This window comes from Mustelus asterias (assembly GCF_964213995.1).
Source record: "Mustelus asterias chromosome 26 unlocalized genomic scaffold, sMusAst1.hap1.1 SUPER_26_unloc_16, whole genome shotgun sequence".
NCBI classification, from domain to species: Eukaryota; Metazoa; Chordata; class Chondrichthyes; order Carcharhiniformes; family Triakidae; genus Mustelus; species Mustelus asterias.
In genome coordinates, this window is record NW_027590083.1 from 920,677 (window position 1) to 941,618 (window position 20,942).

The following is a 20,942-nucleotide window of genomic DNA, read 5'->3' on the forward strand; positions in this document are numbered from 1 at the left end:
CTCCAAAGCCTCCACGTCCTTCTGGTAGTGTGGCGACCAGAACTGGACGCAGTATTCCAAATGCGGCCGAACCAACGTTCTATACATCTGCAACATCAGACCCCAACTTTTATACTCTATGCCCCGTCCTATAAAGGCAAGCATGCCATATGCCTTCTTCACCACCTTCTCCACCTGTGACGTCACCTTCAAAGATCTGTGGACTTGCACACCCAGGTCCCTCTGCGTCTCTACACCCTTTATGGTTCTTCCATTTATCGTGTAGCTCCTCCCTACATTATTCCCACCAATATGCATCACTTCGCATTTATCAGGATTGAACTCCATCTGCCATTTCCTTCCCCAAATTTCCAGCCTATCTATATCCTTCTGTAGCCTCTGACTATGTTCCTCACTGTCTGCAAGTCCTGCCAGTTTTGTGTCGTCCGCAAACTTACTGGTCACCCCAGTTACTCCTTCTTCCAGATCATTTATATAAATCACAAACAGCAGAGGTCCCAATACAGAGCCCTGCGGTACACCAGTAGTCACAGGCCTCCAGCCGGAAAAAGACCCTTCCACTACCACCCTCTGTCTTCTATGACCAAGCCAGTTCTCCACCCATCTAGCCACCTCCCCCTTTATCCCATGGGATCCAACCTTTTTCACTAGCCTACCATGAGGGACTTTGTCAAACGCTTTACTAAAGTACAATGTAAATTGAGTCTGTGTCTTTATAAGCTCTGTTTGTGAACAGAATTCCCACTCACCTGAAGAAGGGGCTTCGAGCTTCGAAAGCTTGTGTGGCTTTTGCTACCAAATAAACCTGTTGGACTTTAACCTGGTGTTGTTAAACTTCTTACTGTGTTTACCCCAGTCCAACGCCGGCATCTCCACATTATATTATTGTGCCAAACTGTTCTCCCATTACAGTCCAGCTGACTAGACATGAATGTCGTACTGAACGGAAATGTTATACGTACCTGGCCACTGCATTTCTTGTTCTGACTACACTAACACGTAGAGTTTCACGGACTTACTCTGTCCCTAATTTCCTTTTGTTTCATCAATAGTTGCAACTTAATGTCAGCTGCAGAAATAACACTTCAGCGTCATTTTGGATTCAAGTGTTCGATTGAAATATAATCACGTGTAGACAATGTTGCAGGCTGGGATGACTGTAGGGACTATGGTTATTCCAGATACTCAAGTTTCTCTCGTTCAACACAGGGTAAAAATGAAAGTGAAATGTGACGCCTAATGTTGCTGTCTGGGTTCTGAATGAAAACATTAAAGAAATGAAAAGGGAGCAAAAAATACATTGGTTTCGATCTGAAAGAGATTATTTGTCTTGGATTTCTCATTTTTTCTCTTCATAGATGCTTGCAGAGCTTTCAGTGGGGATAGTGTTTATTTTTTACATCACACTGATCGCATTGGATTCGTCAGAATAAAAATATAGTACCGACAAGCGTACAGTGATATTTCAAACAGAAGCGTTGGCCGGGTGTGATGGTGGAGGAACATTAGGCATTGGGAGGTGGTCTCGGTGCTGAACAATTGCTATTGGACGGAAATCCAATCAAACTAAGAACGAAATCTGACAAATTCATGTTGATGAGCTATGTGATAAGTGGTCATTGATAAGTAAATTGCACTCTCGTGAATTGATATTACTCAGGTCGCCGAAATGCTGCACGAGCAGATGGAGAGTCCCGATGCTCGGGTAGATTGGAAATCCAGCACGCTGAACACTGGGAAACAGTGTGTGATCTTCACTGGGATTGCAATGCCGCAGATGTGGTCTGTGCTCAGCTGCAATGTGGAGTCGCTGTGAATCTACCAAGACGCGTCCAGTTTCGACAGGGCACTGGTCTCATACGGAGGAATCGCTTGGAATGTAAAGGGAATGAGACAAGTCTGTTCCATTGTCCTCTTTCTCCAGTAACTCAACACGAGTGCACACACAGAAACGATGTCAATGTGATTTGCTCCAGTGAGTACAAACAAAAAAACCCAAACAATCCCTGTAATGAATAAAACCAAAGGAAATGACATTATTGCCATTCCCACGAACAAAAGCATATCCAAACCAGTCTAACAGTTCAAATCGTTTTGACACTGGCCTCATCAAACGTTACCAATAATCCGCAATCACTTTTTAAATGAGGAAGTTATCAAAATGACGTTTGTTGCTGGGTAATTTGATACATATTTTTATTTACTTCGAAGTTGGGTCTCCTTTCTGCATATTTGATGTACCATTCATTGTCAAATGAGTAGTACTGTGCCCTATCACTAACCGTGCAAAACCTCAAGAACTTCATCCAGAAGTGCGTCATTAACTTTTCGTTCGCTTCATTAACCATACGGTTACATAACTTGCCAAGTGAGCACTCATATAAAATTGAATCATTGAGATCTAAAAATATATATATTTCGTAGGTTTATCTCATGGTTAAGTGCAGAGGGAACAATTTGCCACTTGCGCACCTTGTTAAATAAATATGTATTTGCTGTCTTTTACATTCAATTTCATTTGAGTTCATTGATCTGATGTTGCACACACCCTCTTGCCTTCCTTCCCCGAGCAATGGCGTTAAGTTTCCAGCTCTGTCAACATTCGCTTCTGCCAGAAAACCTTCCCAAATCACCACATCAGCACTGTTCTCAATTTCCATACCCTTCTACGTCTAGTCCCCTCAGTTGACATTAATTGGCTATTGTTTCAGTTATTTGCTGCAACATCTCTTTCGGTAATGGTAAGGGAATCAACATTGACCACGCACTTAAATGCCACAGGTGACAGAACAGGTCAGTTGATGAAATCTGCGCAACGATTGCTTTAGCAACACAACTCCTCTTTATTACTGATGAGGCAGATGTCAAAATTAGGATTAAACACGCTGCAATCGATTTGCAAGCAAATCTCAAGGAATTAAATGATCCCCAGGCAAGCAATCTAATTGAACGGCAGCAGGTAAGGTTCCATCCATCCTGCTACTTACACAAGCCATGGCGCATTGGTCTGCTTCAAAATTCTAGAGCCCTCTATCTAACATGAGGACCTTCTAAAACAATACATTTCACGTTCTTTTCCTGCGTGATCCTGGGAAATATAGCAGGTGAGTTTTGTTGCTTTGAGAATAATTCATCAGACATCTTAAATGCGTCACGTAATATTCAGTTTTAAGTACATTTCGAATGTATGGCAGATATGTGTTCCTTTAATTTCCCCAACATTGTACTGTGCTTGGTATTGGCATCAAATTGAATATTTCTTCAAAACGTATTCACTGGTGAAAAATATAAGGCTGAATGCTCTTCTTAAATTTCTGTCAGCTATTGCAAAAAGGAGCAAACAATGACAGTGACTTAAAGTGTCAGTTTTAATAACCTTCTTTCTTATTTAGTTCAACTTCTGCTTTACAATTTGTTCCTATTTTTCAGATGAAAGCTGGTCATTGAGATTAACGAATGGGGGAAGCAGTTGCGATGGGCGAGTGGAGATTTACCACAACAGCTCTTGGGGCAGAGTGCAGGACAGCTTCTGGGATCTGAATGATGCCAACGTTGTTTGTAGACAATTGGAATGCGGCGACGCAAGATCCGTTTATAACTCTTCAAAGTACGGAGAGAGTGATGAGCCTGTGTTGTTGAATGATGTCCATTGTGAAGGAAACGAATCACACCTCCGGAGCTGCAGATCATTTCTACTGGATTCCTCTCTCAATGACAGATTCGGCGTTGGTGTTCTGTGCTCAGGTGAATAAAACTGTCGTTGCTTGCGAAACATAAAGAACACATTCTAACTGCTGAGGCATTTAGTAATGTTATTTTCCCTTTTTGTGGTGTCACCAAAACATGTTGTTAAGGTAATGAAGGTAGAGATGGGTGACCGAGCTGGATGTGCACGGCGAACAGATTTTATGGTGGATTAAAGCAAGGCAAAACTCACAACGGTCAACACAGGAACAAAATAGAGAACGCAACATGAAATAATGCCAAAAAATACATGCCAAAAACGTCATTAAATTGGTAGCTATATGCGTTTCACAGCACAATGAAAGACGGTGATGTGAGTGAGGAATTCATTTCAGAATATATGAAGGGTTCAGGACAAGGTTGAAGCTCCTGTTAGGACTGAGTACTCGAAGCACTTTGAACAGCCGTTTAAATCTTTAGTTCGGCAGCATTTGAAGTATGTGTGCTGTTATGGTGATCACACTGTCAGAAGGACGTGGATGCTTTTTAGAGTGTGCAAAAAAGGCTCTTCCAGCATCTTGCCTGGAGGATTTTAGGTATGAGGCAAGGTTGGATAAACCAGGATTGTTTTCACGGGCAGGACGCAGGTTCAGAATGACCTGATTGAAGTCAACAACGCCATAAGAGGCATACAAAAATCTGAGGTCACGTGGATAGTCAGAGGCTTTTTTCTCAGGGTGGATAGGTGGACGACAAGAGGGCACAGGTTTAAGTTGATAGGTGATAAGTTTATGGGAGTCCTGCGGGGAAACGTTAGCACAAAAAGGATGGCGGGTGCCTCCCATCCATTGGCTCTGTGTACACTTCCCGCTGCTCGGCAAAGCAGCCAGCTTAATTCAGGACCCGACGCACCCCGGGCATTCTCTCTTCCACTTTCTTCCGTCAGGAAAATATACAAAAATCTGAGGTCACGTACCAAACGACTCAAGAACAACTTCTTCCCTGCTGCCATCAGACTTTTGAATGGGCCTACCTTGCATTAAGTTAAACTTTCTAAACACCCTCGCCATAAATGTAACACTACATTCTGTACGCTCTCGTTTCCTTCCTTTTGGACTATATGGTTTGTCTGTTTAGCGCGCAAGAAACAATACTTTTCATTGTGTGTAATACATATCACAATAATAAATCAAATCAAATCAAATGAAAAGAAAACACTGCCAGTGGAGGTGGTGGAAACAGGCAAATTAGCAACATTAAAGGTGTATACACATGAACGGGAGTCGATCAGAAGCATAGAAACCATGTATTGGCGCAGTTTTAGTCGGGTCTTTTCTCCTGTGCTGTACTGTTATTTTTTTTCTTTTTAAAAGACATCAGAAATCCAGTAAACTTGACATGGTTAGATCTGGAAACGCTGAGGAGATGTGACATGATTGTGGGTGTGATGTACAAAATGGATATGCTTGAACACTATGATCCTCATTTAAAATTGAAGACGTTTGTTGAGCGGACCTCCTGTGTAGAGCAAGCAGAGCAGCGACGTTGAGGCAGAATTCTTAGGAATGGGTTAACAACGGGTTATGTGAGTGAAAGTTTTAAAGAGTAAATAATAGAATATAGGCCAGAAGGAGAGTTAAATATATGAAATCCTGGCTACAAAGCGAAAAATAGCACCTAAAGGGCTTATGAACGAGGCAAATGTGAGCCTTGATATTGGTCAAACTGCTCAGACTTGTGAAGAGGAGTTTGTGGGACAGAAAGGCCGTTTCCGTTAAAGCACAGTTATGGATTTTTTTGTGCGATTTGAACCGTAGAAAAGTTGGAGTGAAGTTATCGCATTAACTTCACATTAAAGTTTCATTATGTTTTGAATTGTTGGAACTGATATCTTTTGTGGAAATTGCGTTATTCTGTGAAGAACTTTGTTTGTGCAAGCTCAAATGACACAGTTGTTTTTTGCAACAGTTCCCAAATCCGGATAAAGGCACAGGAGATAAACATCTGTCCAGAAGATATTATGGTCCAATGCATTTTAATGAATAGTTGAGGATTAAAACTTGCATTACGAGATACATGAGATCTATTTATTTCAGTTGTTACATTTTAATTGTCAGTGAAGTGATGGATTGTTACAGCTAATAGTACTTTCATCGACAGACAAAGGAAGGTTACTGACGTTTACTTAAGCTGAGCATGTTTTTGAATCGGAAAATATGATTTTTTTTCTTTTGGAATATTTTACTTCAGTCAAATACTGATGACAATCTAAACATATTTCGGAATTTTGAACTATACCCTTAGATATATAGAGGTTAGGGGTTGGCTGCGTGCGTGTGTGTGTGTGTGTGCGTGAGTGAAGAAGACAGCCTGCAAATTGAATTACTCTGCTCTGGGTGATGGTGCAGAATGAATCAGACATACTTGGAACGTCATGAGGTTGGTCGAAGCCGAAATACTGAATTTCGAAAGTAGATAGACCGAATTTTCCGAGTCTGTGTTGTCTACCTTATTGAATTCAGAGCAGCTATGTATTGAGTAGTATCGCTGCATTGTTATAAATAAGCACCAATGTGGGAGTTGGGTTGCTTACTTGTGTGTATGACAAAGTGGTTAGTATTTTTGGGGGGGATTGTTTTGAAGGACTGATTTTAAATCTGAAACTGTAATCTTGCGTGCAAGAATTCAGTTTTCTTTCGGTTAATAACTCTTTCAGGTCAATAATGCTTTCTAACTTTAGGAAACTAAAATGATAAAATTATAATATATAAACTTAAACAGAAAATTCTCAAATTATGGGGAAATTTCGCGTTGTTCACTTCAGTGGGTTAATTTGCACGTTTTCTGAATGCAGAAAAAAAACATGTGGCCCAGGACATCAATAATCTCTCCGGGTTATGATATTATCAGCAATACGCATTGCTGACACAATAGCAATATAACGATGGGTGTTGCTCTGGTGTAGTTAGTGGCAATTTCCGATCTGAAACATGCAGCTTCAGATCGTAATTCTTTTTACAAATGTTAAATAGTAATTTTGAAGCCAATTTAGTGGAATAGTGTCATAAAGCACCGTGCAAATATCATAAAGCAAACCACAGAATCATATGTTTGAGGGTATAAACATATTAGACAGTGGATTAAACAGTTCAGCAGGAAATAGTTGAAATTAATCCATTGCAACGTTCACTGAGGAATAGGATAAAGTAGATACATAATTCAGGAAAGTGGTGATGAACTTGCAGTTTGCCCTGACGAGCTTCAAAATGGGGGAATCCCCCCGCCCGGATGAATTGCATCTCAGCATGCTGTGGGAGGCGAGGCAGGATATAGCAGAGGCACAGAGATACTTTCTGAATTCTTCTCTGGGGGAAGTGCCAGTGGACTGGAGGATGACTAATAGGGTTCCAATTTGCAAGAAGGGTGATAGAGATGAACAATTTAAATACATATTTCTGAGTCTCACATCAGTGGCAGAGAAATATTGGAGAAATATTTTGAGATGAGAATTAGTATCCATTCGGATAGGCATGAGTTAATTATGGAAAATCAGCTTGGCTATGTCCAAGGTTGGTCATGATTAACAACTTTGTTCGGACTTTTGTGAATGCAATCAAGTTTGGGGATGAGGAAAGTTCAATTGATGTAGTTGAGGTTTTAGCAAAGCTTTGACGAGGTCCCATTTGTCAGACAGATTGTGAAGGTTTCAGCATGTGGAATTCAGGACGACATGGCGAGATAGCTCAGGAACTGCTTCGTAATAGGGCACAGATGTTAGTGTTAGAAGGCCGTCGAGTGACTGGAGGCCAGTGCCTAGTGGTGTGCCACATAGATCACCACTGTGACCCTTATTGTGTATTATATACATAACTGATATAGACAGAATATGAGGGGAGCATTAAACAAGTTTGCAGATGACATGTAAAATGGGAGGGTGGTTAATACTGAAGGAGAATACTGTGTTAATACTGAATTTACAGAAACATGCAGGTGGGTTGGTCAGATGGACAGAACAGTGACAACAGTCATTTAACCCTGATAAGTGCAAGGTGAAGAAGAAACAACGCCAGGATGCATTTAATGAATGGCAGGGCACTGGGAAGCTCGTAGGAACAGACTTATGCACAGTTCCTTGAAGTCGGCGGAGCACATGAATAGTATAGTTAGAAAGGCATGTGGGATACTTGCTTTTATCAGTCGTGGCATAGATTATAAGAGTGAAGAGGTAATATTGGAACTGTACAGAACGTTGATTAGACCGCAAATGGAGTATTGTGTGCAGTTATGTTCAACTCATTATAGGAAGGATATGATAACACTAGAGTGGGTACAGAGGAGGTTCAAAAGCATGCTGCCTGGGATGGAGAATTTGAGCTACAATGAGAGACTGGATAGGCATGGATTGTTTCCTTTAGATAAGAGAAGGCTGAGGGGTAGGGGTATATTTGAGGTATATAAGATTATGAGAGGCATGGACAGAGTGATTATGGAGAAGCTGGTCCCGTTGGTAGAGGGGTCATTCACAAAGGAGCATAGTTTTTGGATATGAGCCAGAGATTCAGAATGGATTTCAGTGAAAGAAAAAAAACGCCCAGATATGGTGGGAATCTGTAAAACATTGCTGGGGAATGTAGTGGAGGCCGGAAAACCTACAATCTTTACAAAAAAATCGGATGAGCACTTGAAATATCATAAAATTCAAGAACATGGACAAGTACAGGCAAATAGGATAAACGCGTATTTAGTGCTGATGACTGTCGGTGCCGACTCATTGGGCCAAATGGCCTTTTCAGCACTGTCTGAATCTAATACTTTGCGGCAATCTTTTACAACATAGAATGTTGATCATATTAATCTTTGGATCCAGTAAGTGCGGTCTTGATAAATTTGCTGTCAGTTCGTACACAGCAGCATTGTCCTCAGCTTAAGGGTTAACGAGATTTTTCTTTTCCAATTCTGAACGTCCACTCCTTTCAAATTCCTGGTCACAAGCTGCACTAAGACTGATTATGTTTCATCGTGTTTCCTTTACTTTTTGAGCTGCAATTGTTTATCGTACAAATGGTCCTGTTTATTCTGACCAAGATTCTATGATTTTTTCCCCTCTTTCGTACCATCCAATAGCCACACGGTAGCTAATCAGTAGCTAAATTAATCGAATGTTTTAACTTTGCTAAGAAAGGTCATGACAGGGCTTACACATCGCCCATAATCTCTTTCCGAGTACTACTAGCGTATTCAGTTTGTTATATCGAAATGGATTCTGCTCAGAAGAGGCAAATAGCATTTCGAAAGATATTCAACTTAGCACATTGTCAAAGGGAGAGTCCGATGCTGGGAATCACATGAGTAAAAGAATGAGATAGGAGGTACCACGTGTTTCTAATAATATTCGCATTACCTCCAAACATGTTGCACATTTAGGAAAAAATGCAGGAGATATGTACAGCTACATTTAATTCGAGCTATATTTTGAAGTCGAGGTTATATAGCAGGTCGATGCAACTTTGCACAAGATTGATGAGTGGGTCATATAGAACAAAACATCAGGGCATGCTTCGCTTCTCTAACAATGTCCATAATTTTATTCATACGTTAGGAACGAAAGGGTTGTCAGGGAAAAAATCGGACCTCTCAGGAACAAAAGTGGGGAATTATGCTTAGAGCCCAAAGAAGTAGGGGAGATCCTAAATGAGTACTTTGTGTCGGTATTCACAAAGGAGAGGGATGTGTTGACTGGGAGTGTCTCGGAGGGGAGTGTTGACCCGTTGGAGAAAATCTCCATTACAAGGGAGGAAGTGTTAGGTTTGTTAGAGAATATAAAGACTGACAAATCCCCAGGGCCTGATGGAATCTATCCAAGGCTGCTCAGGGAGACGAGAGATGAAATCGCTGGGCCTCTGACGCTAATCTTTGTCTCGTCACTGGACACAGGTGAGGTCCCAGAGGATTGGATGATAGCTAATGTGGTCCCGTTATTTAAGAAGGGTAGGAAGGATAACCCAGGTATTTATAGGCCGGTGAGCTTGACGTCCGTGGTGGGGAAGTTGTTGGAGAAGATTCTTAGAGATAGGATGTATGCGCATTTAGAAAGGAATAAACTCATTAACGATAGTCAGCATGGTTTTGTGAGGGGGAGGTCATGCCTCACTAAATTGGTGGAATTTTATGAAGAAGTGACTGGAATGGTTGACGAGGGAAGGGCCGTGGATGTCGTCTATATGGACTTTAGTGAAGCGTTTGACAAAGTCCCTCATGGTAGGCTGGTGCAAAAGGTTGGATCTCATCAGATAAAGGGGGAGGTGGCTAGTTGGGTAGAGAACTAGCTTGGTCACAGAAGACAGAGGGTGATAGTGGAAGGGTCTTTTTCCGGCTGGAGGCCTGTGACTAGTGGTGTTCCGCAGGGCTCTCTATTGGGACCTCTGCTGTTTGTGATTTATATAAATGATCTGGAAGAACGTGTAACTGGGGTGATCAGTAAGTTTGCGGACGACACAAAATTGGCAGGACTTGCAGATAGTGAGGAGCATTGTCAGAGGCCACAGAAGGATATAGATAGGCTGGAAATTTGGGCAAAGAAATGGCAGATGGAGTTCAATCCTGATGAATGCGAAGTGATGCATTTTGGTAGAAATAATGTAAGGAGGAACTATACGATAAATGGCAGAACCATAAAGGGTGTAGATACGCAGAGGGACCTGGGTGTGCAAGTCCACAGATCTTTGAAGGTGACGTCGCAGGTGGCGAAGGTGGTCAAGAAGGCATATGGCATGCTTGCCTTTATAGGACGGGGCATAGAGTATAAAAGTTGGGGTCTGATGTTGCAGATGTATAGAACGTTGGTTCGGCCGCATTTGGAGTACTGCGTCCAGTTCTGGTCGCCACACTACCAGAAGGACGTGGAGGCCTTGGAGAGAGTACAGAGGAGGTTTACCAGGATGTTGCCTGGTATGGAGGGGCTTAGTTATGAGGAGAGATTGGGTAAACTGGGGTTGTTCTCCCTGGAAAGACGAAGGATGAGGGGAGACTTGATAGAGGTGTATAAAATTATGAAAGGCATAAATAGGGTGAACGGTGGGAAGCTTTTCCCCAGGTCGGTGGTGACGTTCACGAGGGGTCACAGGTTCAAGGTGAAGAGCGTGGGGGAGGTTTAACACAGATATCAGAAGGAGATATTTTACACAGAGGGTGGTGGGGGCCTGGAATACGCTGCCAGGCAAGGTGGTGGAGGCGGACACACTGGGAACGTTTAAGACGTATCGAGATCGCCACATGAACGGAGTGGGAATGGAGGGATACAAAATAATGGTCTAGTTTGGACCAGGGAGCGGCACGGGCTTGGAGGGCCGAAGGGCCTGTTCCTGTGCTGTATTGTTCTTTGTTCTTTATTAAAGGAGCATCCTAAAAAAAACAAATAACACTCATCAATCACCATCACAATCAAGGAAAATATTTCTGAATCGTCGAAAACTCTCTTTTATCCTGGCATCCAAGAAAATTTAAATCCCACCATTGGATTTACTATTCACAGTTTATTCTCCTCAGCAGCCCCTACCTTGACACCATCAGTGTGTTCAATCTAATAACAGTTTCACCTGCACCATCACATGAAATTGACATATCTAGTTTCTCTCCAATATTTGATCATGCCCCATTCGAGCTAGCTTGTTGATGGTTTCAATCTCTTTCCCTCTGGATTCTACTTCCACTGAAATCACACATTCATCCCTATTTTTCGGTTAGTTAATACTTTGCCGATTCTTCCTGCATGTTCTGTGCCCCTTTCATTTGAGAGTTAATTGCAATATATTTGAAACACGAGAATCATATATTCAGCCCTACTCTACCACAGAAACAACCCTTAGTGAACGTGCCAAAGGCAAACTATTGCTCCTTCTCCTTCTGTATTACTCTTCAGTTTACGATACAGTTGGTCATGGATCTTTTATCCCAAAACTGCTGTCCACTGACTGAGGTTGGTTGGGAATGCAATCTATTGGTTCCACTCTAAGCTAATCAATCAATATGATGGAATTATCAGCAACAATCTTCACTTTCCTCGACAGTAGGCTATTGTGGTGTCCTCCAAGCATGATATCCTGATCAAAAACTGATTTTTGTTTACTTGTTGTCTTTTAGTAGCATCCTGCGGAAAGAGAGTGTCCATTTCCAAACAAAAGCAATGGACTGCGAATGCTGGAATCTGAAACAACAACAGAAAATGCTGAAAAATCTCAGCATGACTCTTAGCATCTGTGAGAGTGAATAGAGCTAATGTTTCGAGTCTGGGTGATCTTTCGTCTCGCTGAGAGACTCGAAACGTTAGCTCTATTCTGTCTCCAATAGTGCTGTCAGAACTGCTGAGATTTTCCAGAATGTTCTGTTTTTGTTTCAGATGCCAGGATCCGCAGTATTTTCCTTTTGTCATGTCATCTGTAATGCTGATGTGATTGTTGACATCGAGGTGTCTTTCTCTGCACCTGTTCATACCATCACCAAAGCTCTTTATTTCATTTTGTTACCCTTACGGTTGGTGATTCAAATTCACTGGTAGCTCGTCTGTCTAAATCTATTCCTCGAAAAGTAGATGTCATTCAAATTTCATGTGCCTATTGCCCACCTTTGAAGACGTCTCTCGATCGCATCTCCAGAGCCGACAGTGAATTATCTTATGTCCACACAAATGCTTTTGCAACATCTTTTGAGTTCACAGCTCGCAGTACACTTCAATTTCTGCCACTACTGGCCTTATGGAAAAAAGCTAATAATTGTCAACACAACATTTCAAGTATTTTCAACCGAAATGTACCTGCAATGAAACCCTCTTTGCTTCGTTAGATTGTTCATAAATAAACACAAATACTTTTAAACACCTTTTGTTTGCCTGACTTTATTTGTACTTACCTGGTTTCAGATTTTCTTGTGCACTATAGATTAAAAGCATTGTGAACATTGAGAAGGAAAGGAGAGGGCGCAGGATGTAGTATTACAATCATAGCTAGGGTGTAGAGAAAGATGAATTTAATATGAGTGACGTCCATTCAGAAGGCTGATGGTGGCAGGGAAGAAGTTGTTTTTGAATCGGTTGGGACTTGACCTCAAACCTTTGAATTTTTGTTCCAAGGGAAAGAGGTGTAAGAGAGTATGCCCGGGGTGCGTGTGGTCCTTGATAATGCTGGCTGCTTTTCCGAGGCAGCGGGAAGTGTAGACAGAGCCAATTGACGGGAGGCTGGTTTGTGGGAAGGACCGGGCTTCTTTGACGACACTTGTAGTTTTTTGCCATCTTGGACAGAGCAGCATCCATATCAAGCTCTGATACAGTCAAAATAATGCTTTGTATGGTGCATCCATAAAAGTTGCTGAGAGTCGTTGGGGACTTGCCAAATTTCCTTAGCCTCGCTTGAAAATAGAGGCGTTGGTGGGCTTTCTTAACTATAACGTCGCCGTGGAGGGGCGAGGACAAGTTGCTGGTGAACTGCTGACCTAGAAACTTGATGCTCTCGACCATTTCCCCTTCATCCCCTTTGATTTCAGCAGAGGCATTTCCTCCACTGAGCTTCCTGACATCGATGCCAATCTCTTTCGTTTTACTGACATTAAGGGAGAGATTATTGTCGTTGCACCAGTTCACCAGATTCTGTATCCCCTTCCTGTACCCGTCTCAACATCGTCTGAGATCCGACCCCTTTCGGTGGTGTTATCAGGAAACTTGCAAATCGAGTTGGGGGGGAATTTGGCCACGCATTCATAGGTGTATAAGGAGTATAGAAAGGTGCTGAGGACATGGTCATGTGGGGTACCAATGTTTAGGATAATTGCAGAGGAGTTGTTGTTGCCGTTCCTTACTGATTGCCGTCTTTGGTTCAGGACATCGAGGATCCAATCACAGAGCGAGGAGCCTATCCCAGGCTACTGACCATCCAATGTTAGTATTCAATGGTGTTGAATATAATCTACCTAACTTCTTGCCCAACAGGACATGAACAGTTAAGACTGTCAGACGGTGAAGACCGATGCGCTGGCCGAGTGGAGATTTATTACAATGGGACATGGGGCTCAGTGTGTGATGATTCCTGGGATCTCACGGACGCCCATGTGGTTTGCAAACAGCTGTCATGTGGAACTGCATTGGACGCAGCACTTCCTGCTTCAAGTGGACCCAGTGTGGACTCAGTTTGGTTGGATGAAGTGAACTGTTCCGGTGACGAGTTGTTTCTATGGGACTGTCCCTCTGCATCATGGGGTAACCACGACTGTAATCAGAAAGAGGATGTCAACATTATGTGTTCAGGTAACGGAGATTTCAATGTGTTAATTGTTCTCAGACAAAAACATGAGTTCGCAAAACAGATATTTCATTGATAGAAATGGAAATGCAGCACACAGAAATAACCTCGAATTACGAATGGATATTTTATTTAATTATGAAGCAAACATAATTCTTCATCGAAACAGTTCTGTCAATGGGATCACGGCCCATTCTTCCAAATTCCAATGAATCGAGTCCTAAACTGTTCAACTTTTCTCATAAGACAATCCCTCCATACTGGAGATCATCCCAGTCTGTTTTGCCTCGAATGAAGTATTATTTTCTTTCAATAAGGAAACGAAGCTGTTCACAGAAATTAAGATGTAGTCTCGACAATGCTTTGTGCACTTGCAGACAGACTAACTGTATTGGCCATGCAAAATAGTCCCTCAGTCCATCCGAACAGGCGCCGGAGTATGGTGGCCAGGGAGTTTTCACAGTAAATTCATTGCAGATATAAACCAAATTGTGACAATAATAAATATACTTAAACTTCCACAAATTACCCTCCAGCCCCCTTGAAACAATTGCCATAATTGATTAAAGAAAATCCCAAGGCTTTTTATACATATATAAAGAACAACAGGGCAGCCAGGGAGAGGGTTGGCCCACTCAAGGACGGGGGAGGGAATCTACGCGTGGAGCCAGAGGATTGGGTGAGGTATTAAATTAGTATTTGCATCAGTATTCACCGAAGAGAAGGACTTGATGAATGTTGAGCCTGGGAAAGGTTGTGAAGATAGTTTGAGTCATGTTGAGATCAAAATGGAGGAGGTATTGGGATTCCTGATGGGATATACCCCAGAATACTGAGGGAGGCGAGGGAGGACATTGCTGGGGCCTTGAGATAAATCTTTGTAGCCTCACTGGCTACAGGGGATGCCCCAGATGATTGGAGATTAGCGAATGTTGTTTCTTTGTTTAATTAGGGAAGCAAGAATAATCCAAGTAGTTACAGGCCGGTGAGCCTTACGTCAGTGGTAGGGAAATTATTGGAGAGGATTCTTCGAGACAGGATTTACTCCTAGTTGGAAATCAATTGACTTATTAGAGAGAGGCAACATAGTTTTGTGAAGGGGAGGTCGTTTCTCACTAGTTTGATCAAGTTTTTCGAGGAAGTGACGAAGATGATTGATGAGGGTAGGGCAGTGGATGTTGTCAGTAAGGCCTTTGACAAGATCCCTCATGGCAGATTGGTGCAGAAGGTGAAGTCGCATGGCATCAGAAGTGAGCTGGCAAGTTGGATACAGAACTGTCTCAGTCATAGAAAGCAGATGGTAACAGCGGAAGGGTGCATTTCTGGATGGAGGGCTGTGACAAGTGGCGTTCCTCAGGGATCAGTGATGGGACCTTTGCTGTTTGTAATATATACATGTATATATATATATATATATATATATATATATGTATATGATTTGGAGGAATATGTAACTGAATGATCAGTAAGTTTGCTGATGGCGCAAAGGGAGGTGGATTTGCAGATAGTGATGAAAATAGAAGATAGAACAGTACAGCACAGTACAGGCCCTTCGGCCCTCGATGTTGTGCCGAGCTTTGTCCGAAACAAAGATCAAGCAATCCCACTTCTTATCATACTGGTGTGCTCCATGTGCCTACCCAATAACCGCTTGAAAGTTCCTAAAGTGCCCGACTCCACTACCACAGCAGGTAGTCCAGTCCACACCCCAACAACTCTCTGAGTAAAGAACCTACCTCGGACATCCATCTTAAATCTCCCACCATGAACCTTATAGTTATGCCTCTAGTAACAGCTACATGCACCCGATGAAATAATCTCTGAACATCCTCTTTATCCCCCTCATCATCTTATAAACCTCTATTAAGTCGCCTCTCATCCTCCGCCGCTCTAAAGAGAAAAGCCCTAGCTCCCTCAACCTTTCCTCGTAAGACCTAGCCTCCAAACCAGGCAGCATCCTGGTAAATCTCCTCTGCACTCTTTCCAATGCTCCCACGTCCTTCTGATAGTAAGGTGAATAGAACTGCACACAATATTTCAAATGTGGTCTCACTAACGTCCTGTACAGTTGCAGCATAACCCCACGGCTCTTAAACTCAAACCCCTTGTTAATAAACGCTAACACACTATAGGCCTTCTTCACGGCACTCTCCCCTTGAGTGGCAACCTTCAGAGGTCAGTGGATATGTACCCCAAGATCTCTCTGTTCCTCTACATTCCTCAGAACCCTACCGTTGACCCTGTAATCCGCATTCAAATTTGTCCTGCCAAAATGAATGACCTCGCACTTATCAGGGTTAAACTCCATCTGCCATTTTTCGGCCCAGCTCTGCATCCTATCAATGTCTCTTTGCAGCCCACAACAGCCCTCCACCTCATCCACGACTCCAGCAATCTTGGTGTCATCAGCAAATTTACTGACCCACCCTTCAGCCCCCTCCTCCAAGTCATTGATAAAAATCACAAATAGCAGAGGACCCAGCACTGATCCCTGTGGAACACCGCTGGTAACTGGTCTCCAGTCTGAAAATTTTCCATCCGCCACCCCGCTCTGTCTTCTATGAGATAGCCAGTTACTTATCCAATCGGCCAACTTTCCCTCTATCCCACACCTCCTTACTTTCTTCATGAGCCGACCATGTGGAACCTTATCAAACGCCTTACTAAAATCCATGTAAAAGACATCAACTGCTCTACCTTCATCTACACACTTCGTTACCTTCTCAAAGAAGTCAATCAAATTTGTGAGGCAAGACTTCACCTTCACGAATCTGTGTTGACTTTCCGGGATTAAGCTGCATCTTTCCAAATGGTCATAAACCCTACCGCTCAGGACCTTTTCCATTAACTTACCGACCACCGAATTAAGACTAACCGGTCTATAATTACCAGGGTCATTCCTATTTCCTTTCTTAAACAGAGGAAAAACATTCGCCACTTTCCACTCCTCTGGAACTATCCCCGTGGACAGTGAGGACCCAAAAATCTAAGCCAAAGTCTCTGCAATCTCATCCCTTGCCTCCCAAAGAATCCGAGGATATATCCCATCTGGCCCAGGGGACTTATCGACACTCAGGTTTTTCAAAATTGCTAATACATCTTCCCTCAGAACATCTAACTCCTCCAGCCTATCAGCCTGCATCACACTCTCATCCTCACAAACATAAGGACCATCAGAGGATACAGCAGGATACAGATCAGTTGGAGACTTGGACGGGGAAATGGCAGATGGAGCTTTATCCGGACAAATATGAGGTAATGCATTTTGGAAGTTCTAATACAGATAGGAAATATACAGTAAATGGCAGAATCCTTAAGATTATTGATAGGCAGAGGGATATGGGTGTACAGGTGCACAAGCCATCGAAGGTAGCAACGCAGGTGGAGAAGGTAGCCAAGAAGGGACACAGCATGCTTGCCTTCATCAGCCGGGGCATTGACTTTAAAGATTGGCAAGTCATGTTGCAGGTTTATATGATCTTAGTTCGGCTGCATTTGGAATATAGTGTTCAATTCTGGTCGCCACACTTCCAGTAGAATGAGGAGGCTTTGGACAAAAGAATTACCTGGATGTTGCCTTGCATGAAGGTATTAGGTATGAGAAGAGGTTGGAGAAACTCAGTTTGTTGTAACCGGAACGACGGAGGTTGTCGGGCGACCTGGTAGAAGTCTCCAAGATTATCAGGGGCGTGGACAGAGTGTAGAGTCACAAGCTTTTTCTCAGGGTGAAAGAGTTAATTACTCGGTGGCATAGGTTTAAGATGCGGGGGAATGTTGAATGGAGATTACGATGCAAGTTTTTCACTCAGAGGGAGGTGGGTGTCTGAACTCGTTGTCTGCAGAGGTATTGGAAGCAGATACGATAGCGACTTTTAAGGAGCGTCTTGACATATACATGAAGAGGATGTGAATAGAGAGATATGGTCCCCGGAAGGGTAGGGGGCTTTAGTTCAATCAGGCTGCATGTTCGGTGCAGGCTTGGAGGGCAGAGTGCCTGTTCCTGTGCTGTAATTTTCTTTGCTCTTGAATAAGCCTTCCAGAATACCTACTACATCTTTGTACTAGCTTTCTGTGCTTTTGCACATGGAGTCCCAAGTCCATCTGTGTTGCAGCTTTCTGAGGATTTTCACCCTTTAAGTATTATTTTGTTCTGTGCTCTCCCATCCAAAATGAACAACTTCACGGTTTCCCACAGATACTTAATTTGATAATTATTTGGCCACTTACGTAACCTACCAGGCTCTCATTGTAAACTGTTTTCGTCCCTGTCGCAACATGCCTGCCCACGTTCTTTTCTGTGTTGCCTGTAAATTCGGCTAAAGTGCAATCGTTTCCTTCCTGCAAATCATTAAAATATGTTACAAGTATCTGCTGTCCCAGCACTGTTCCTTCCGAAACCCCACTGGATACTGGTCGCCAAAATGAAAAAGAACCCCATCTCCCTGCTCGCTGATTCCTGCCCATTAGCTAATTCTCTATCAATGCCGAGTTACTGCCTCCAAAACGGTGGGCCTTTACCTTCGGGCTTTAATCTTGGCGAGATACGTTGTGGAATCCCTTGTCGAAATCCATTCTGGTTGAGAATTCGTTGAAAACATCTGTAACTTCTTCAAATGATCCAATAACAACTGGCAAGAGTGAGATAATCACTTACTTTAGAGTAGATTTTATTTACATCTTTACCCACCGAAACAATGACCAATAGGCAGTGAACTTCGTATTTTTATTATTTATGACCTGCTCATCGATCATGCAGCGAGCTTACGAATGAACCATTGCACATTTCTAATTTCATTGACAGAGTACAAAGAGTTACGGTTGGTGAATGGAAAGCATCGCTGTGAGGGGAGAGTGGAAGTGTTCTACAATGGCACCTGGGGAGCAGTGTGCTCGGACAAACTGGATAACCATGATGCAGAAGTGATTTGTAAACAGCTACACTGCGGCGCCTTTTCTTACATTAATTATGACGCTCAGTTGTTCGGGCCAGGAACCGGACCCATATGGCTTGATAATATTGAGTGTAATTTAAATGAGAGAACGCTTTGGCAGTGTCAGACAGACACTTGGGGTAAACACAACTGTCAGCACTCGGAAGATGCGGGTGTTGTCTGCTCAGGTAAGCCAGCACACGTATAAATCATGTAGCCTTTTCAGACATTGGTGCCCAATTCAATTATATTTTCCTCCTGCTAACAGAATCCATCGTGGGTAAAGAGGAAGTCGACAGGCCACCGGAATGCGTTCGCAAATCAGGTGTTTGCATTTCTTCATTACACTGAACATTTGAGGTATTCGTGGCTTTAGGAATGGAGATGTCAATAATAGTTTCTATTTCCAGATTTGGGACTACCTGTGCGCTTGGTTGGAGGAGACAACAACTGTTCAGGGAGAGTAGAGATATTGTGCAATCACCTCTGGGGCACAGTATGTGATGACCCATGGGATATTGAAGATGCCAATGTCGTTTGTCGTCAGTCGGGTTGTGGTTCCGCTCTATTTGCCCCAGGAGGGGCCTATTTCACTCAGGGTGAAGGTGATATCTGGCTAGAAGAGGTGAAGTGTACTGGAATGGAATACTTTCTCTCTGACTGTCCTACATCATCGTCCGCACAATCAGATTGTAATCATAAAGAAGATGCCAGTGTGATCTGCTCCGGTAAGGGTCCAGACACGTGATGAGTTTGTTTTGTTCGGTTAGAAGGAGGCAGAGTTTTTTCATAAATGAGTGTCAGCAGTTCCGTTTCTTAAGATAAACTCTAAGGTATCAATCTCATGACTTAATATGCAATGCCTTCCACAGGACCCGAGGCCGCACTGACAGATTCCCCATCCTCAACTGCAGGTAATGTTCCTTAAAATCTTTACAATATCTTGAATATTATTCCTGTTCTTCACAGTGCTCGCACTAGCGATACTCATGTTATTGACATTCTCTTGGCATTGTAAATTTAAAAGAAAATATTAGTGTTTTCATCAGTGATTTACTTTTGTTTGAGAAATGCAATCGTTGTGTCTATTTCTTAAATCCCTCTGTGATTTTCCGCTTAAGCACAGGGAATTGAGAAGACTCCCATACCTGTTGTCATCTGCATTACACTCGGAGTTTTGTTAATCTGTGAGCTATCAGCACTAATGGCTGTCATACAGAGAACTCTAAAAAGGAAAGGTGAGTTTCATATCTTACCTCTGATCTAACACTGGACCAGTCATCATATTTCACATCCCGGACAGTCTGCATTTATTACACTTTTCCAGAGAGTCTGAGTTGACAACGTGAGAAATACATGTTAATCTACTAACTTCCTTTTTTTAAATGTTCAATGCAGTTGTTGATTACGATGAAGACAAAGAACAAAAAAAACTGGAACACATCAGCACAGAGAGCAGCATATGTAGAGGAAACAGGCCTAACGTTCTTAGACGATATGCCTCTTCCTCAATGCAATTATGGAAATGTAAATTAGTTGCAAACTTCATATTCGTTCTCCAAGATCACACAGTGTACTCGATACAAAATAAGTTACTTGTTGTACCGATGAATCACATTTGCTTCAATTAAAAATTCACATGTCACTCATCCTTTCCCACTCGGGTTCCATTCTTCTTCTTCTTCTCATTCCTAACGCGCAATAATATACAAAACATTCCAATTCAACTAATATATAATATTAAAAACCACCCTGAATATGGATAAACTGATGACTTTTCAAACTGACGAGATAAAACAAAGAACAGTTTTGTCCTCATTCGCCCGTCAAAACTGATACAGTCCGCAGAGTTCAGCCGGTGTCATACGCAATCACTTCGCACAAGCACATACACATGCAAACACATTTAAAAAATATACCTATTACATACAAATAGTCTCCTCCTTATTCAAGCTGACTGGCTTTGTCAAATCACTGTTTTCCTCGGTTTTCTTTACTCCTGTCACACATGAGAACCCGTCCTGCACTACATTTCTCCTAA

At 42.5% G+C, this 20,942-nt stretch overlaps 1 protein-coding gene across 1 annotated transcript in view; it reads left to right on the forward strand.

Annotated features, from left to right (window-relative positions):
* LOC144482106 (scavenger receptor cysteine-rich type 1 protein M130-like) overlaps positions 1–20,942 on the forward strand; it is a 37,454-nt gene that overhangs the window by 8,158 nt on the left and 8,354 nt on the right. Inside the window, exons 4-10 of the mRNA XM_078201342.1 lie at positions 3,430–3,744; positions 13,661–13,975; positions 18,772–19,089; positions 19,170–19,226; positions 19,312–19,629; positions 19,774–19,815; positions 20,023–20,139. Of these exons, the coding sequence (XP_078057468.1) occupies positions 3,430–3,744; positions 13,661–13,975; positions 18,772–19,089; positions 19,170–19,226; positions 19,312–19,629; positions 19,774–19,815; positions 20,023–20,139 (1,482 nt within the window). The remainder of the gene's footprint in view (positions 1–3,429; positions 3,745–13,660; positions 13,976–18,771; positions 19,090–19,169; positions 19,227–19,311; positions 19,630–19,773; positions 19,816–20,022; positions 20,140–20,942) is intronic.